Source organism: Dermacentor albipictus, chromosome 9 (genome assembly GCF_038994185.2).
Source record: "Dermacentor albipictus isolate Rhodes 1998 colony chromosome 9, USDA_Dalb.pri_finalv2, whole genome shotgun sequence".
NCBI lineage: Eukaryota > Metazoa > Arthropoda > Arachnida > Ixodida > Ixodidae > Dermacentor > Dermacentor albipictus.
In genome coordinates this window covers 29,826,481-29,844,599 of record NC_091829.1, presented here as the reverse complement: position 1 = coordinate 29,844,599, position 18,119 = coordinate 29,826,481, and the positions used below count along the sequence as shown (strand labels likewise).

The window sequence follows — 18,119 nt, the reverse complement described above, 5'->3', positions numbered from 1 at the left end:
ATGGGTCACAGATAGATAGAGATAATGTATTTGAATGAAGGCATGGAGGTCGGCCTGAGCTAACGCGCTCTAGCTTGCTACTCTGCACAAGGGGAGGGGGAACAGGGACATAAAGGTGTGATGAGGGATGATGATGGTGACATAGAAAGATGGATGCGCGACGGTGAAAGCAAGTTTAACATTCTGACATTAAACATTCAGAAAGCTCATCGATGAAGCCACTATCTGGTTCCGTATCTAGTCAGTAGTCACCAATTCAAATGAACTTAAAGGCGCTAGGACGAAGCCGGTGTGCGGGCCTCCCCTGCGTGAGCAGCACAAGCACCAAACAAAAGCTTTATGGCATGTAAAGAGCTGCGATAAGCGGCTCCAACACGGCGAGCACCTGCAGGGCACTTTAGCGGCCCGATTCTGGAGACCACCGAGCATCACGCGCATTGACTCCACCACGTGCTTCAGCATTTCCTGTACGCTCTCCTCCCCATTGTGTCTCATTGGGTCACCGAGTGCGTAGCTCTGGGTATGTGGTGATTTCCAGCGAACCTCTCCGGCAACAGCTTGGGTCACTGTGCGTATGCCACTGGGTACCGGGCGCACTGAAATGAGACTCTTTCACCCAATCTGCATATATGCACCGCTCTTCGATGAACCAGGCTCTGATGCTAACTAGGGCCACTGGGTAGATGTGTCGCTATAGGTATTCGTACTATATACGCCGTCATTCGTAATAACCGTTGCACAAGACATATCATCAACAATTACCCACGAACCATATACCGTAAATTGCTAAAAGTCGCCAATCATCTCTGAAGGATGGATGCACCGGCAATATTTGCTCAATGCCTTCGAAGTGAAGCATAGTTACACTGGAAGCATAGCTAACTTTAGTTAGCGCTTGTCCTGTCTCGCCTACGTCGTTCGTCCTTCCCGCGCGATGCTTCCAGTGTAACTATGTATTACCAACCAGTACAAGCCTATACTCTTCTGAAGTGAAGCAGCGCTATAAAGAAACACGAAAAATGCAGCAAGCAAAGGACAGAGCAATGTTTCCTTTCTCCTGCTTGCATTTCGCGCTGCACGGCGCACCAGCGCTTCTGAATTTTGCCTCCGTCGTTATTCGTTCGTCGAGCTCGGGATCGAATCTTAAGACAATGCTACATGCGCTTAGTTTTGTTATCATGACATTTTAACTTCTTGTCTGTGTACTGCTGCCTCCTCCTCTGCTGCATTGGATTATTGTACTAGTTTTTCTTCTCAAAATGTGTGATATCGCATAACGCAGTTTCTAACATTCATGTCGTTGTAAAAGTTCATCTTGTCATTAAAACCTCAACCAGTTAAAGTACTTCTGACTAAAAATTATAGTCTCGCTTCTTTCCACAGGTCCAAAAAGTGTTTCTCCATGTATAATATCGTCGAAAGGCGAAAGAAAGAAAGAAGACACAGACAGAATGTTTCCCTTTATTTCCCCCGTAACCGGACTGAGCCCGACCTTCGCCAACAAAAAATTCAGCCTTGCACCCCATGCTTGCGAATGAAAAAATCGCACTTAATGCGATTATGTGAAATATGTGAAACGGGCGTAAGCCTTGTGAATATGCGCGTGTTTCCCGATTCCTGCATTAAAACTAGCAACCGTGTTGCACTTCACGATATTATTAGCTGTAACGGCCAAATCCGTCTCCATGTTTTAGCTAATCTTTGCCAGGTCTTACGGTAAGCATCGATCGCAGTAAAACCTAGTCCAGAAATTTACCAGCAAAAGCAGCCCCGCCGGGCGTTCGTATTAACCACACAATCGTGTTCTCCATAGTGAACCTGACGCTGGCCAGTTCACTTCGGTAAATCACAGTTCTGCGCTCAAGCCGACAGCTCGCTGTTTACGAAGTTCAGTGTTTGGCGGAAGCCCGTCTGGTCGGGACGGAACGCGGCGAAAAGGTCGACGAAAGGTAAACGCAGTTTCGTATTAACCACACAATCGTGTTATCCGTAGTAAACCTGACGCTGGCCAGTTCACTTCGGTAAATCACAGTTCTGCGCTCAAGCCGACAGCTCGCTGTTTACGAAGTTCAGTGTTTGGCGGAAGCCCGTCTGGTCGGGACGGAACACGGCGAAAAGGTCGACGAAAGGTAAACGCAGTTTCGTATTAACCCCACAATCGTGTTATCCGTAGTAAACCTGACGCTGGCCAGTTCACTTCGGTAAATCGAAGTTCGCGCTCAAGTCAACAGTTCGCAGTTTATGAAGTTCAATGTTTGGCGGAAGCCCGTCTGGTCGGGACGGAACACGGCGAAAAGGTCGACGAAAGGTAAACGCAGTTTCGTATTAACCCCACAAACGTGTTATCCGTAGTAAACCTGATGCTGGCCAGTTCACTTCGGTAAATCACAGTTCGTGCTCAAGTCAACAGTTCGCAGTTTATGAAGTTCAGTGTTTGGCGGAAGCCCGTCTGCACGGGACGGAACACGGCGAAAAGGTCGACGAAAGGCAGGCGCAGTTTAACGGACTTCTGCTCGCGACGCGACGAGGAACGTCAGGCGCACCGTGAAAAGCCACGGCGCATGCGCAAACGCGCTTCGCTCACCTCCAGGTACCCCCTGGGGTAGGAGAACTCCGAGTGGAGGAAGCGCACCCGGAAGAAGCCGTCGATGTCGAACTGCAGCACGAGCTCGGAGAGCACCTGCGCCAGCGACCAGTTGGCACGGAACATGGCGACGTCCAGGTCGTACATCGCCTTCCTGCCCTTCTCCGAGTCCTCTGCGACCGCGTTTCCGGACATCGGAGCACGCGATGACGACGAACGCGCGCGCGGAAGAGTACGTTACAGAAGGTGTCATCCGTCATAGAGTTTCTCACTACATTACCTAGAGGGAAATCTGGCGCTGCTGCGCTGTGGTATGCATGGGAATGCCGGTATATTGTGGATTCGGATTTTCTCGTAGAGACAGGACACGTTGAGGACGCGCTTGGCAAGTACCGTTCCGTCTGTCACAATGATTAATTTTCTACTAGAACAGCACGTGAAAAGCTGTTTTAGCTTTACTATTACGCGAAAAATGTTTTGTTTAACTATGAGAACTTGTTATTGTGTGTACGACTACATGTTACGTAAAATGTATCAGCGGGCCGCTAAAGTTGGAGGACATGGTTCGCGCTCGCTTTGAAACAGTTGGTCGTCTGTTCTTGCTTTTCTTCGCTTGGTCATGCATCGTGGGTGAGTAAAGATGTAATATGCGTGAATGGAAACATTTTATGAAGATTTTACTTTGAGAGCGCATTACTTGCGTAGCCATATCCACGTTTTAGACGAAGCCTCTTACAACACCAGCCAACACGAGCCTCGCAGACACATATACCGTCATTCCCATGACGGCACGGTGCCCCCTTAAGAAACTCCCATAGACGGTGGCGCCAGATTACCTTGTAGGTGTTGTAGTGAGAAACTCTATGTCATCCGTACTGGGACCGTATCTAGAGCGAACGCGAAAAAAGCAAACTGGGGCAGAACTCACGGATGCGATGACTATTCAAATATGCGAATAGCCGAAACATGCATATAAGAAGGCGCGGACCGGGATGGTCTAATGGAAAAGGCCTACTTTACTTGCACAAGTAATCGAAACGCATAACCGGATAATTAACAAGAATTCACTCATTAAGTTTCTACTAATTACCTTACTTATTGCACTTTAGAAGTTCTAGCCGAGGAGTTCGCAAGGCCGATCCCACTTGGAACGAATTCTCCGGAAGACATTAAATTTCGAGATATTAACTTCCGAACTTTGCGGAGGAATACTGAGGGTCGAGTTACTCGTGTGCTTCAGTGAATGAAACGACGTTTTGTTAAGGAAGTGGAACGACAGTTCATTTTTACCGGAACGTTGAGGGCGCATATCTAGTAAATGGTGTCATCCACATAATTATCTTCAAGTGGATATGCCTTGCGGACTCAACCTCCAGAATTTGTAAATCGCGATATGTGCCATAACGTAACATAACTGTAACATAACTGGGGGCCCATTAAAGATCTCCGGTGGTCAAAATTAATCCGCAGTTCCCCACTAGGGCGTGCCTCATAATCAGATCGTGGTTTTGGCACGAGAAACCCCAGAATTCATTCAGATATGACAGAAGATTAGCCCTTGCATCAGAGCTATTATAACGCGCGAAACGCCGGGAGAATACACGGTATAATTAACTTACGTTTACTGATGCAACCTCTGTAGATGTCAATCATGGTGGTAACGAGACCTGTAGTAATAGACCTGGCCCGCCTCTGACTCTGGGCTGCAAAGCACATATGTTTCTTCAGTGCAGCGTTCTTGCCATGCTAGCGATATTTTGTCGTTATCATTCAGATCAGTACGTTTGCTTGCACCTTTTCTTTTCCTTCTTTTTTTTCTTTTTTTCTTCCGAGATAGGAAAGTGCTACGATTTTCACCTGGCAGACGGGGTGCGAGAGCATTAGCGCGTTGATGATATGTTGGCGATGCCAGAAAGCTCGGAAAGCCTGAATCTTTACGACTGGGTCATTATTTTTATTCTACGCACTAGCATGATACGCGACGGCATGCATGCCTCGGCGTGCCTCGGCATGCCTACACCGCGAGGTTACGCGGAAAGGCGGCGCTAGCGCAACACCGCGACAAGAGCATCACTGGAGCGACGTATCACGCGTAGCTAAAACTCCCTAATATCCCGCGGTAGACAGTATACCGGCGTGTTCGCGTATACCTTTGAGCGCGTGGTGGACGTCCGCCTCGATGTTCATGCGCATGTGGTCCAGGAACGAGTGGCGCCAGGCGTAGTCGGGCACCGGGTTCGTTTCCCTCCAGTAGGCGCAGGTGTGTTCATAGAAGTCCACGCAGGCCGACACACTCGCGTGCTCCATGATAGTGTCGAAGCGCTGCGCTGTTGTGGAGGGTACGAGAGCAGTGAGGAGGGGGAGGGGGAACAAGAACACGCACGATAGATGTATAGTGGCTGGCGCTACACACTACAGGAGATCGCACGTTGTTAACAACGGCCAGCTACAGTGCAAGTTTGTCAGCCATTTGCGCCAGCGGTGGCAACCTCATCTTGGAATTCCGCCGCCAACCTCTAGCCACGGTGTGATTAAGTCGACTTTCTGTCGGGAACAATACGCGCATCCTCCACTCTCCGTCACTTCAGCTAGGATGCGTTCGAAGAAGCAGGCTTCGTGCTGAAGCCGCCACCGTTACGCTCTAGCCTCGTCGCCGTTGTGAGTGAACGAGTTTGACGAAGCAGGCTTTGTGCGCAACACGACAACGCCGCCTTGTTCTGCTATGAGTGGGGAGTTGCCGCAGGAACGTCGACAGGGGCTCCTTCCCACGCGCCGACCAAGACGCAAGACAATCTGCTACCCGGGCGCACTACCGGGGACGGCTCCGACTTCTACGAAGCCCCTCTGACGTCGGCTCCGGACCATTGCACCTGTGTGTGTGTGTGTGTGTGTGTGTGCGTGTGTGCGTGTGGAGAGGCGGTCTGTTTACAATGACTGGACGAACGTTTTCCGTCCCCTTGGGATCAAGGGGGACCGAGTGCTTATAAGCCGCTGTTGAGCGGATGCTCGCCACATTTTTTTAAGCAGTCATGTTAGACTGAGACACTCTCTCAAGCAGTCGTGTTAGACTAACGTACTTTCTCTCGCAGTCATGCTAGACTGATGAACTGCATGTAAATACTGTAAATGAACCCATATTCCTCGTTCTCGATGAGAAGCAGTCCTTCCCTTCATCAACGTCTTCAGCGGCGTGGATAAGTTGGACGACGGCATGGGCCAGCTACCTTCGAATACATGCCGGACTCCAATCTTGACAACGGATCACGAGCGATGGGACTGAGCCCCCAATCCTGACAACGTTTGTATACTCTTGACACCTTTGCTTGCACGAGCACTTTCACAATGTGTTGTCGCCACTTTACGACGTGCAGACAGACAGTGCCTGTTCACTTGCATTTTCTTCAGTGCGTGTTCTAGGTTTACGACTCGCGACAAGAAGAACCTTGCTGCCAATTCAAAAGAAATCCCCCTTGTCACTATCGCTCCTATTGTTCAATTATTGTTATGCTAGGCTGTAGCCCTCTGCCCATCGCATGGAAAGGGAAGAAATCTCACTACTCCGCCGCAGATGAATCGGGCTGAATAACGCGTGCTCCTGGATAAAGCGTTAGTTCAGCGTAAGTGCCGGGGTGCAGTGCTCAGAACATTTATTTGGCTTGAAACTCGAAATGTCACTAGCTCAGTCCAGCTGACGACAGGGATAACATTTTCTCGTCATTTCTGATCGCCAACTCAAGCATGCGATAGCCCGTGAATTATCCTTATTATGTTTGAGTAGGTATATAAATCTCTGCCGGTTAGCCTTTCATCCAAGGACATCAGCGCCATACAAAGTGACGCATTACATTACATTATGGGGATTTACGTGCCAAAACCACTTTCTGATTACGAGGCACGCCGTAGTGGAGGATTCCGGAAATTTCGACCACCTGGGGTTCCTTAACGTGCACCTAAATCTAAGTACACGGGTGTTTTCGCATTTCGCCCCCATCGAAATGCGGCCGCCGTGGCCGGGATTCGATCCCGCGACCTCGTGCTCAGCAGCCTAACACTATAGCCACTGAGCAACCACGGCGGGTAACAAAGTGACACAGCTATATACTATTGCTGTGACATTGCCCCCGAAGACTCTGGCTCTTCGCGTTGCTTCGCGCCGGAGATCTCGGAGGCGAATACCATCGCCCATAAACCGCTGCTCCACATCAAATAGCTGGGCAGAAAGGGGCTCAAGCAGCGCGCTCCGCCGGCTGGGCGACTCTTATTAAGAGGTAGCTTTAGCTCGGGCCCAACTCCGACGCGGCCTATTCAAATACATGTAAAAACGCAAAAACGTTTTTCTGAGATAGCCCCTGGACCGATTTTGATGAAATTTGTGCATTTGAGAGAGTAAGATAAATTCTAGTGACTGCTGGAAGCAGAATTTTGATTTAGGGCTTGAATTTTGTTAGAAAGATATTCAAAAATTCAGAAGTTTGAAAAAAATAGAAGCATGAAGTTTACAAACTAATAGCTCTGTATCAAGAACAGATATCGCGGTTCTGTAAACGACATCCATTAGATCATTCAAAGCGGACAGATATTATACGTCATTTTACATCTTACGTGAATTTGTTACATTGTTTACGAGGGTTCTGCAAAAGTTGTAATTACATATTAATACATTTTAAGTTCATATGTAACATATCAATTTTGTCCGCTTTAGATGTGCTATCAGATACGATTCAAAGAATTGCGATATCATTTTTTCTTCAAGAGTTACAGAGTTGTAAACTTGATAATTTCGTTTTCTGAAAATTTGCAATTTTTGTCAATTTTTTATAAAAAATTGACGACCTAACTCAAAAATTCGAAACCAACAGTCACTAGATTTTAAGTTTTTCTTTTAAATGCAGCAAACCCAGTGAAATTTGGTGCAGTGGTTGCCGAGAAAAACGAATTCTCCTTTTACATGTATTTAGATAGGAGCACCCGAGCTAAAGCTTCCTCTTAAGGCGGAATTTGGAGATGGGAAGTATCGGTAGCACGCTAAGAACACGGTGGCACAAACGCAGGAACAGTCCAAAATATGCGTATTTCAAAAAGTTTGAACAGAACTTGGAAATTCTGTTTTGTAAATAAATACAACTAAACTTGACAAAGGAGAATTAGGGAAACCAATTGTTACATAGCACGCGCCGTTGGGCTATAGCCGCGGTTTACTTCTTGTTGCAATTAAAAGAAAATACAGGGGATCGTGTGTTAGTGCGCCAAGTAGTCCGGCCGAGTACGGCAGCGCTGTCGATTTTTGAAAGTCTAAGCATTCTTGGGCGCGCACCCCCGCCCCGTCAAGCGAATAGTGTATGATGCCTTGCATTTGCACAAAAATGCGTGATGTGCAAAGTTAACACGTTTAATAGTTATAATAGTGTAAATGTAGGTGATTCGTGGCTTTATAAGCTAGAAGGAACACTCTAAAGAAAAAAAAATAAGTAAATAGAAAATACCCGTGGGATACATAGGGCTCCATTCAAAATACGCGGGGAAGCTTATAGTAGCGGTTGACCAACTGAAATTTAGTAGTGGGCCGACTTAAATTTAGCAGTAGGCTAACTTGAAATTTGGGCATGGGCCAGCTTTGAAATCTGGGGGTGGGCCAAATTGAAATTTGGGAGTGGGCAAACATCGCCCGAAAGGCGAAGCATCGATTGCGATAGCAAATTATTAGACGGCTATGCGGAGTAAGAATAACAACGTTATTGGTCGTAAATACTCGTAAACATTCACTTACTAATTAAACTAACGAGCACGGTGTCACGCGCCCACATGCACACTCGAGCACATCTCACTCGATGACCGCAGACACTCGCTGTCAGGACCCTGGTGCGAGGAAGCGCGGCAGCAGCGATCGAAGTGACTTTCGTGCTGCCTTTCCCTTCAGCGCAAACTAAGCGACGTCGAGCACACCTCACTCGATGACCGCAGACACTCGCTGTCAGGACCCTGGTGCGAGGAAGCGCGGCAGCAGCGATCGAAGTGACTTTCGTGCTGCCTTTCCCTTCGGCGCAAACTAAGCGGCGTCGAGCACACCTCACTCGATGACCGCAGACACTCGCTCTCAGGACCCTGGTGCGAGGAAGCGCGGCAGCAGCGATCGAAGTGACTTTCGTGCTGCCTTTCCCTTCAGCGCAAACTAAGCGGCGTCGAGCACACCTCACTCGATGACCGCAGACACTCGCTCTCAGGACCCTGGTGCGAGGAAGCGCGGCCGCAGCGATCGAAGTGACTTTCGTGCTGCCTTTCCCTTCGGCGCAAACTAAGCGGCGTCGAGCACACCTCACTCGATGACCGCAGACACTCGCTCTCAGGACCCTGGTGCGAGGAAGCGCGGCCGCAGCGATCGAAGTGACTTTCGTGCTGCCTTTCCCTTCGGCGCAAACTAAGCGGCGTCGAGCACACCTCACTCGATGACCGCAGACACTCGCTCTCAGGACCCTGGTGCGAGGAAGGCGCGGCCGCAGCGATCGAAGTGACTTTCGTGCTGCCTTTCCCTTCGGCGCAAACTAAGCGGCGTCGAGCACACCTCACTCGATGACCGCAGACACTCGCTGTCAGGACCCTGGTGCGAGGAAGCGCGGCAGCAGCGATCTAAGTGACTTTCGTGCTGCCTTTCCCTTCGGCGCAAACTAAGCGGCGTCGAGCACACCTCACTCGATGACCGCAGACACTCGCTCTCAGGACCCTGGTGCGAGGAAGCGCGGCAGCAGCGATCGAAGTGACTTTCGTGCTGCCTTTCCCTTCAGCGCAAACTAAGCGGCGTCGAGCACACCTCACTCGATGACCGCAGACACTCGCTCTCAGGACCCTGGTGCGAGGAAGCGCGGCCGCAACGATCGAAGTGACTTTCGTGCTGCCTTTCCCTTCAGCGCAAACTAAGCGGCGTCGAGCACACCTCACTCGATGACCGCAGACACTCGCTCTCAGGACCCTGGTGCGAGGAAGCGCGGCAGCAGCGATCGAAGTGACTTTCGTGCTGCCTTTCCCTTCAGCGCAAACTAAGCGGCGTCGAGCACACCTCACTCGATGACCGCAGACACTCGCTCTCAGGACCCTGGTGCGAGGAAGGCGCGGCCGCAGCGATCGAAGTGACTTTCGTGCTGCCTTTCCCTTCAGCGCAAACTAAGCGGCGTCGAGCACACCTCACTCGATGACCGCAGACACTCGCTCTCAGGACCCTGGTGCGAGGAAGCGCGGCCGCAGCGATCGAAGTGACTTTCGTGCTGCCTTTCCCTTCAGCGCAAACTAAGCGGCGTCGAGCACACCTCACTCGATGACCGCAGACACTCGCTCTCAGGACCCTGGTGCGAGGAAGCGCGGCAGCAGCGATCGAAGTGACTTTCGTGCTGCCTTTCCCTTCAGCGCAAACTAAGCGGCGTCGAGCACACCTCACTCGATGACCGCAGACACTCGCTCTCAGGACCCTGGTGCGAGGAAGCGCGGCAGCAGCGATCGAAGTGACTTTCGTGCTGCCTTTCCCTTCAGCGCAAACTAAGCGGCGTCGAGCACACCTCACTCGATGACCGCAGACACTCGCTCTCAGGACCCTGGTGCGAGGAAGCGCGGCCGCAGCAATCGAAGTGACTTTCGTGCTGCCTTTCCCTTCAGCGCAAACTAAGCGGCGTCGAGCACACCTCACTCGATGACCGCAGACACTCGCTCTCAGGACCCTGGTGCGAGGAAGCGCGGCAGCAGCGATCGAAGTGACTTTCGTGCTGCCTTTCCCTTCAGCGCAAACTAAGCGGCGTCGAGCACACCTCACTCGATGACCGCAGACACTCGCTGTAACGACCCTGGTGCGAGGAAACGCGGCAGCTGCGATCGAAGTGACTTTCATGCTGCCTTTCCGTTCAGTGCAAACTAAGCGGCGTCGAGCACACCTCACTCGATGACCGCAGACACTCGCTGTCAGGACCCTGGTGCGAGGAAGCGCGGCAGCAGCGATCGAAGTGACTTTCGTGCTGCCTTTCCCTTCAGCGCAAACTAAGCGACGTCGAGCACACCTCACTCGATGACCGCAGACACTCGCTGTCAGGACCCTGGTGCGAGGAAGCGCGGCAGCAGCGATCGAAGTGACTTTCGTGCTGCCTTTCCCTTCGGCGCAAACTAAGCGGCGTCGAGCACACCTCACTCGATGACCGCAGACACTCGCTCTCAGGACCCTGGTGCGAGGAAGCGCGGCAGCAGCGATCGAAGTGACTTTCGTGCTGCCTTTCCCTTCAGCGCAAACTAAGCGGCGTCGAGCACACCTCACTCGATGACCGCAGACACTCGCTCTCAGGACCCTGGTGCGAGGAAGCGCGGCCGCAGCGATCGAAGTGACTTTCGTGCTGCCTTTCCCTTCGGCGCAAACTAAGCGGCGTCGAGCACACCTCACTCGATGACCGCAGACACTCGCTCTCAGGACCCTGGTGCGAGGAAGCGCGGCCGCAGCGATCGAAGTGACTTTCGTGCTGCCTTTCCCTTCGGCGCAAACTAAGCGGCGTCGAGCACACCTCACTCGATGACCGCAGACACTCGCTCTCAGGACCCTGGTGCGAGGAAGGCGCGGCCGCAGCGATCGAAGTGACTTTCGTGCTGCCTTTCCCTTCGGCGCAAACTAAGCGGCGTCGAGCACACCTCACTCGATGACCGCAGACACTCGCTCTCAGGACCCTGGTGCGAGGAAGCGCGGCAGCAGCGATCGAAGTGACTTTCGTGCTGCCTTTCCCTTCGGCGCAAACTAAGCGGCGTCGAGCACACCTCACTCGATGACCGCAGACACTCGCTGTCAGGACCCTGGTGCGAGGAAGCGCGGCAGCAGCGATCGAAGTGACTTTCGTGCTGCCTTTCCCTTCAGCGCAAACTAAGCGGCGTCGAGCACACCTCACTCGATGACCGCAGACACTCGCTCTCAGGACCCTGGTGCGAGGAAGCGCGGCCGCAGCGATCGAAGTGACTTTCGTGCTGCCTTTCCCTTCAGCGCAAACTAAGCGGCGTCGAGCACACCTCACTCGATGACCGCAGACACTCGCTCTCAGGACCCTGGTGCGAGGAAGCGCGGCCGCAGCGATCGAAGTGACTTTCGTGCTGCCTTTCCCTTCGGCGCAAACTAAGCGGCGTCGAGCACACCTCACTCGATGACCGCAGACACTCGCTCTCAGGACCCTGGTGCGAGGAAGGCGCGGCCGCAGCGATCGAAGTGACTTTCGTGCTGCCTTTCCCTTCGGCGCAAACTAAGCGGCGTCGAGCACACCTCACTCGATGACCGCAGACACTCGCTCTCAGGACCCTGGTGCGAGGAAGCGCGGCCGCAGCGATCGAAGTGACTTTCGTGCTGCCTTTCCCTTCGGTGCAAACTAAGCGGCGTCGAGCACACCTCACTCGATGACCGCAGACACTCGCTCTCAGGACCCTGGTGCGAGGAAGCGCGGCCGCAGCGATCGAAGTGACTTTCGTGCTGCCTTTCCCTTCGGCGCAAACTAAGCGGCGTCGAGCACACCTCACTCGATGACCGCAGACACTCGCTCTCAGGACCCTGGTGCGAGGAAGGCGCGGCCGCAGCGATCGAAGTGACTTTCGTGCTGCCTTTCCCTTCGGCGCAAACTAAGCGGCGTCGAGCACACCTCACTCGATGACCGCAGACACGCTGTCAGGACCCTGGTGCGAGGAAGCGCGGCAGCAGCGATCGAAGTGACTTTCGTGCTGCCTTTCCCTTCGGCGCAAACTAAGCGGCGTCGAGCACACCTCACTCGATGACCGCAGACACTCGCTGTCAGGACCCTGGTGCGAGGAAGCGCGGCAGCAGCGATCGAAGTGACTTTCGTGCTGCCTTTCCCTTCGGCGCAAACTAAGCGGCGTCGAGCACACCTCACTCGATGACCGCAGACACTCGCTCTCAGGACCCTGGTGCGAGGAAGCGCGGCAGCAGCGATCGAAGTGACTTTCGTGCTGCCTTTCCCTTCAGCGCAAACTAAGCGGCGTCGAGCACACCTCACTCGATGACCGCAGACACTCGCTCTCAGGACCCTGGTGCGAGGAAGCGCGGCAGCAGCGATCGAAGTGACTTTCGTGCTGCCTTTCCCTTCAGCGCAAACTAAGCGGCGTCGAGCACACCTCACTCGATGACCGCAGACACTCGCTCTCAGGACCCTGGTGCGAGGAAGCGCGGCCGCAGCAATCGAAGTGACTTTCGTGCTGCCTTTCCCTTCAGCGCAAACTAAGCGGCGTCGAGCACACCTCACTCGATGACCGCAGACACTCGCTCTCAGGACCCTGGTGCGAGGAAGCGCGGCAGCAGCGATCGAAGTGACTTTCGTGCTGCCTTTCCCTTCAGCGCAAACTAAGCGGCGTCGAGCACACCTCACTCGATGACCGCAGACACTCGCTGTAACGACCCTGGTGCGAGGAAACGCGGCAGCTGCGATCGAAGTGACTTTCATGCTGCCTTTCCGTTCAGTGCAAACTAAGCGGCGTCGAGCACACCTCACTCGATGACCGCAGACACTCGCTGTCAGGACCCTGGTGCGAGGAAGCGCGGCAGCAGCGATCGAAGTGACTTTCGTGCTGCCTTTCCCTTCAGCGCAAACTAAGCGACGTCGAGCACACCTCACTCGATGACCGCAGACACTCGCTGTCAGGACCCTGGTGCGAGGAAGCGCGGCAGCAGCGATCGAAGTGACTTTCGTGCTGCCTTTCCCTTCGGCGCAAACTAAGCGGCGTCGAGCACACCTCACTCGATGACCGCAGACACTCGCTCTCAGGACCCTGGTGCGAGGAAGCGCGGCAGCAGCGATCGAAGTGACTTTCGTGCTGCCTTTCCCTTCAGCGCAAACTAAGCGGCGTCGAGCACACCTCACTCGATGACCGCAGACACTCGCTCTCAGGACCCTGGTGCGAGGAAGCGCGGCCGCAGCGATCGAAGTGACTTTCGTGCTGCCTTTCCCTTCGGCGCAAACTAAGCGGCGTCGAGCACACCTCACTCGATGACCGCAGACACTCGCTCTCAGGACCCTGGTGCGAGGAAGCGCGGCCGCAGCGATCGAAGTGACTTTCGTGCTGCCTTTCCCTTCGGCGCAAACTAAGCGGCGTCGAGCACACCTCACTCGATGACCGCAGACACTCGCTCTCAGGACCCTGGTGCGAGGAAGGCGCGGCCGCAGCGATCGAAGTGACTTTCGTGCTGCCTTTCCCTTCGGCGCAAACTAAGCGGCGTCGAGCACACCTCACTCGATGACCGCAGACACTCGCTGTCAGGACCCTGGTGCGAGGAAGCGCGGCAGCAGCGATCGAAGTGACTTTCGTGCTGCCTTTCCCTTCGGCGCAAACTAAGCGGCGTCGAGCACACCTCACTCGATGACCGCAGACACTCGCTCTCAGGACCCTGGTGCGAGGAAGCGCAGCAGCAGCGATCGAAGTGACTTTCGTGCTGCCTTTCCCTTCAGCGCAAACTAAGCGGCGTCGAGCACACCTCACTCGATGACCGCAGACACTCGCTCTCAGGACCCTGGTGCGAGGAAGCGCGGCCGCAGCGATCGAAGTGACTTTCGTGCTGCCTTTCCCTTCAGCGCAAACTAAGCGGCGTCGAGCACACCTCACTCGATGACCGCAGACACTCGCTCTCAGGACCCTGGTGCGAGGAAGCGCGGCCGCAGCGATCGAAGTGACTTTCGTGCTGCCTTTCCCTTCGGCGCAAACTAAGCGGCGTCGAGCACACCTCACTCGATGACCGCAGACACTCGCTCTCAGGACCCTGGTGCGAGGAAGGCGCGGCCGCAGCGATCGAAGTGACTTTCGTGCTGCCTTTCCCTTCGGCGCAAACTAAGCGGCGTCGAGCACACCTCACTCGATGACCGCAGACACTCGCTGTCAGGACCCTGGTGCGAGGAAGCGCGGCAGCAGCGATCGAAGTGACTTTCGTGCTGCCTTTCCCTTCAGCGCAAACTAAGCGCGTCGAGCACATCTCACTCAATGACCGCAGACACTCGCTGTAACGACCCTGGTGCGAGGAAACGCGGCAGCTGCGATCGAAGTGACTTTCATGCTGCCTTTCCGTTCAGTGCAAACTAAGCGGCGTCGAGCACATCTCACTCGATGACCGCAGGCACTCGCTGTCAGGACCTTGGCGCAAGGCAGCAGCGATCGAAGTGACTTTCGTACTGCCTTTCCCTTCAGCGCAAACTAAGCGGCGTCGAGCACATCTCACTCGATGACCGCAGGCACTCGCTGTCAGGACCTTGGCGCAAGGCAGCAGCGATCGAAGTGACTTTCGTACTGCCTTTCCCTTCAGCGCAAACTAAGCGGCGAGAGCATAGCACACATGAACCTATCAGCCCTCGGCGGAAATAGACTCTGGCCCCATCGCAAATCGCTTTCAAGATAAGGCCCGCGCCCAGGCGCTCCATACGCAGCCGTCGCCGGAGTCAATGGCCGAATAGGCAACTTGGGTCATTGAGCATATGTGCAAGTAGTAATGCGTCACTAGGTGTGCGAAAATTTTTGTTCGATCCTCCAGAATGGGTATGGTGGACTGGGTAGGTGCCCGTACAGACAAACAGATCCAAGCGATATATTTATATATATCGCTTTGGCGCAAACAAGGAAGGACGGAAGGGAAGAAAGTATGAAACGACTAGCCCAGCAACATGTACATCTGGATTGCAAGAAGACAAGTTGGCAACGGAAACCTGACGAAGTCAGCTTCAGAGATGGTAAGATGATGTCGGTAACAGAGAACTGAAAAGGGAAAAAATTGGTTAGAGAGAGGTGGAGAATTTGGCAGTACGGTGTACAGCTACATTGCTTCAGAGCTAATCTCATTCACGTCGACAATCTTTCTTTGATGTGTTCTGTCGGAATTTTTTATAGGTACACAATCATCATCATCATCATCATCATCATCAGCCTGGTTACACCCACTGCAGGGCAAAGGTCTCTCCCATACTTCTCCAACAACCCCGGTCATGTACTAATTGTGGCCATGTCGTCCCTGCAAACTTCTTAATCTCATCCGCCTACCTAACTTTCTGCCGCCACTGCTACGCTTCCTTTCCCTTGGAATCCAGTCCGTAACCCTTAATGACCATCGCTTATCTTCCCTCCTCATTAGAAGTCCTAACCAAGGTACACATAGGTACACAAGCTTCCGTGCAAAAAAAAATGATCGAACACGGCTTGTCACGGGCGACTTAGGTGCGAGCGTGCTGCGTAAAGGGCCCCTCGCGAGGTCTCACCTCAAGAGTTGGTTGTACCGGTGAGTTTTAAAACGCTGTAATTGAGAAGCGTTTTGCAAGAATAAAATTTTCAAATTGGCTTGCTTTAGAAAAGGCAACCCGAAAATGTCGTGTTGCCTAGGTGCCAGGAGGCAAGCTTCATTGTCAGCGTAGACACTGTTTCTCTTTGTCTCAGGTAGCGTCCGCAAGCGAGATTTTTTCCCCTGCCTTTACGTCAGACCGCTTCACGTTTACATCACTAACCTCGAATCCTTTTATTTTTTTTCTTCTCTGCGTTTTTTTCTTTCTTTTTATTATTATTACTTTTTTGCTGCGGAAATATTTCTATTGAGGTTTACGAGTTCCGAATAAAATGATTTACCAAGTGGCGCTTATGTTGAATTTCAATGGCGGAGTCGGAGTGGCCGACGGACTCCGCGAGCGAGCACTCGACTCTGGCGTAGAGCAACGCCTCCAAATCTGCGAGTGGAACACAACCTGCGCCGCCGGAGCAAGGCGGAAGTGGAACTTCTATCGCCGAGTTACCCAGGATACCTTGCCTGTCGTCATTTCCTTCCGCTGTTTGCTCCCAGCACCGCCGCACCGGTCACTTGTCTCTTCAGCGCCGTTCACCTGTTGTTTTTTTAAAGTACTGAATGGATATCTCGCCAAGCGTGCAGCAGCTTTTGCTTCCTCGCGAGTCCTGACCGGTGGCGCCTCCCAGCAGACAAACGTGGTAAAGGAAATACGTCACGCAGAGTTCCGGTCCACTCTGCCGATTTTGGCGGAGCATCTTTTTCTGCTCCACGGAGTGACTCCCGCTCTGAATCCACTCCGACTCTCTCATTGGAACACCTTACTCGCGCCCTCACTCTGTCATTGGAACAAACTTGCGCTGAAACGAGCAGAGAAACTTGCTCCGATTCCGCCATTGGAATTCAACATTAATTAGTGACGTTGCAAGCACTGCATCTGTCGTAGAGGTGATTATACGTGTGCCCTTGATCATCCGACCGGAAACGGGACTGTCTCGAAAAAAGGAAAGGAACACTGGCTGGCTTTCGTTTGAAGTTTCAGCTGCTTTAGCGCCATGCAGCTCTTTGATACTTCGTAGGCACGATGGTCAACGTGTCGCCTACATACCGTACCTTTGTGTTTGCAATGCCCCAAGCCTGACAAAAGGTTTGGCGCGTTTTCTTAGCATGTGCTTTCCGTTGCCACCCATCTTTTGCAAGAATGTGGTTTTCTTCCGGCCTCGCTTGCACTACACACGCTTGCTTCTCGACGTGCGATGCTTCGCTTAAGCCTCCTTCACAAACTGTATCATCATCCCGACCTGCATGATTTACTAATACTTCCTCCCCATTACGTTTCGCACCGTTTGGATCATGCTCATAAAGTTGGCATTCCATTGTGTAAAACAGAATCATTCCTAAATTCCTACATACCACGCACATCAAATGATTGGAATTGCCTTCCCAAATTGATTGTAACAATTTCATATCATGAAAAATTTGTGACTTCATTAACCAATGCTCTGTAACATGTTGTTTTTGTTTGCCTCTTTATAGCTATCATTGTATAATTAGAAAAACTGGACTGCTTCTTTGTATATATATGGTATTTTTTTGTAACACGTATTTTGCCTCTTCATAACTACTATCGCATAATTAGAAACATTGCGCTGCTTCTTGTAGTTAAAATAATGTTTCTCTGCGTTTTGTACCACTCCCCTCTGCAATATCTGTTGACCCTGAGGGTATCATAAATAAATAAATAAATAAATAAATAAATAAATAAATAAATAAATAGTAGTGTAGAGAAAGTAAACCACGATGACTTACCGTCGTCCACGCAAGATTGAAACGGACACACCACGACCGTCACGCTTCCTGTTCGAGAAATAGGGAAAAAAGAAAACGTATCGAAGGAGCAGTGAAGAGAAACGGACAGCGTGTTAACAAGAAGCTTTACCTCAGGCAGGATGTCCTACGTAAATAACATGGTAATAACGAAGAAGTTGCTTTACTGGGCACCCACTGCATTGAACTTGATGAGTTTCCTTAGTATTTATAGAAAAAAATCTGAAATCAATAAATTGTACTGAGCAAAATTATTGTTCAGGTGATCATTACTGTGCAAAATTTTCTGAAAGTATGAAAAAAAAAATTCAGCACCTACAGATGACCAGAGCCTCACATTTCTTCCTAGAAGGAACTGTTAGCTTGGAGTGAACTCCGATGTGCGTATTCGTGAAATGCATGTGAAAGGCAGAGATGCGCATGTCATGCCAGGTGTTTTTTTACACATGT

General features: G+C 52.1%; 1 protein-coding gene across 4 annotated transcripts in view; it reads right to left on the bottom strand.

The window, feature by feature from the left end:
- Positions 1-18,119, bottom strand: part of LOC135917977 (neprilysin-2-like) — a 65,701-nt gene that overhangs the window by 30,200 nt on the left and 17,382 nt on the right. For 3 of the 4 annotated variants that reach the window (XM_065451624.1, XM_065451625.1, XM_065451628.1), the window contains exons 6-9: positions 17,652-17,699; positions 4,735-4,911; positions 4,204-4,287; positions 2,585-2,757 (exon numbers count right to left, since the gene is read on the bottom strand). In XM_065451624.1, coding sequence (XP_065307696.1) covers positions 2,585-2,757; positions 4,204-4,287; positions 4,735-4,911; positions 17,652-17,699 — 482 coding nt within the window. The remainder of the gene's footprint in view (positions 1-2,584; positions 2,758-4,203; positions 4,288-4,734; positions 4,912-17,651; positions 17,700-18,119) is intronic. The other variant, XM_065451627.1, reaches the window with a different exon arrangement.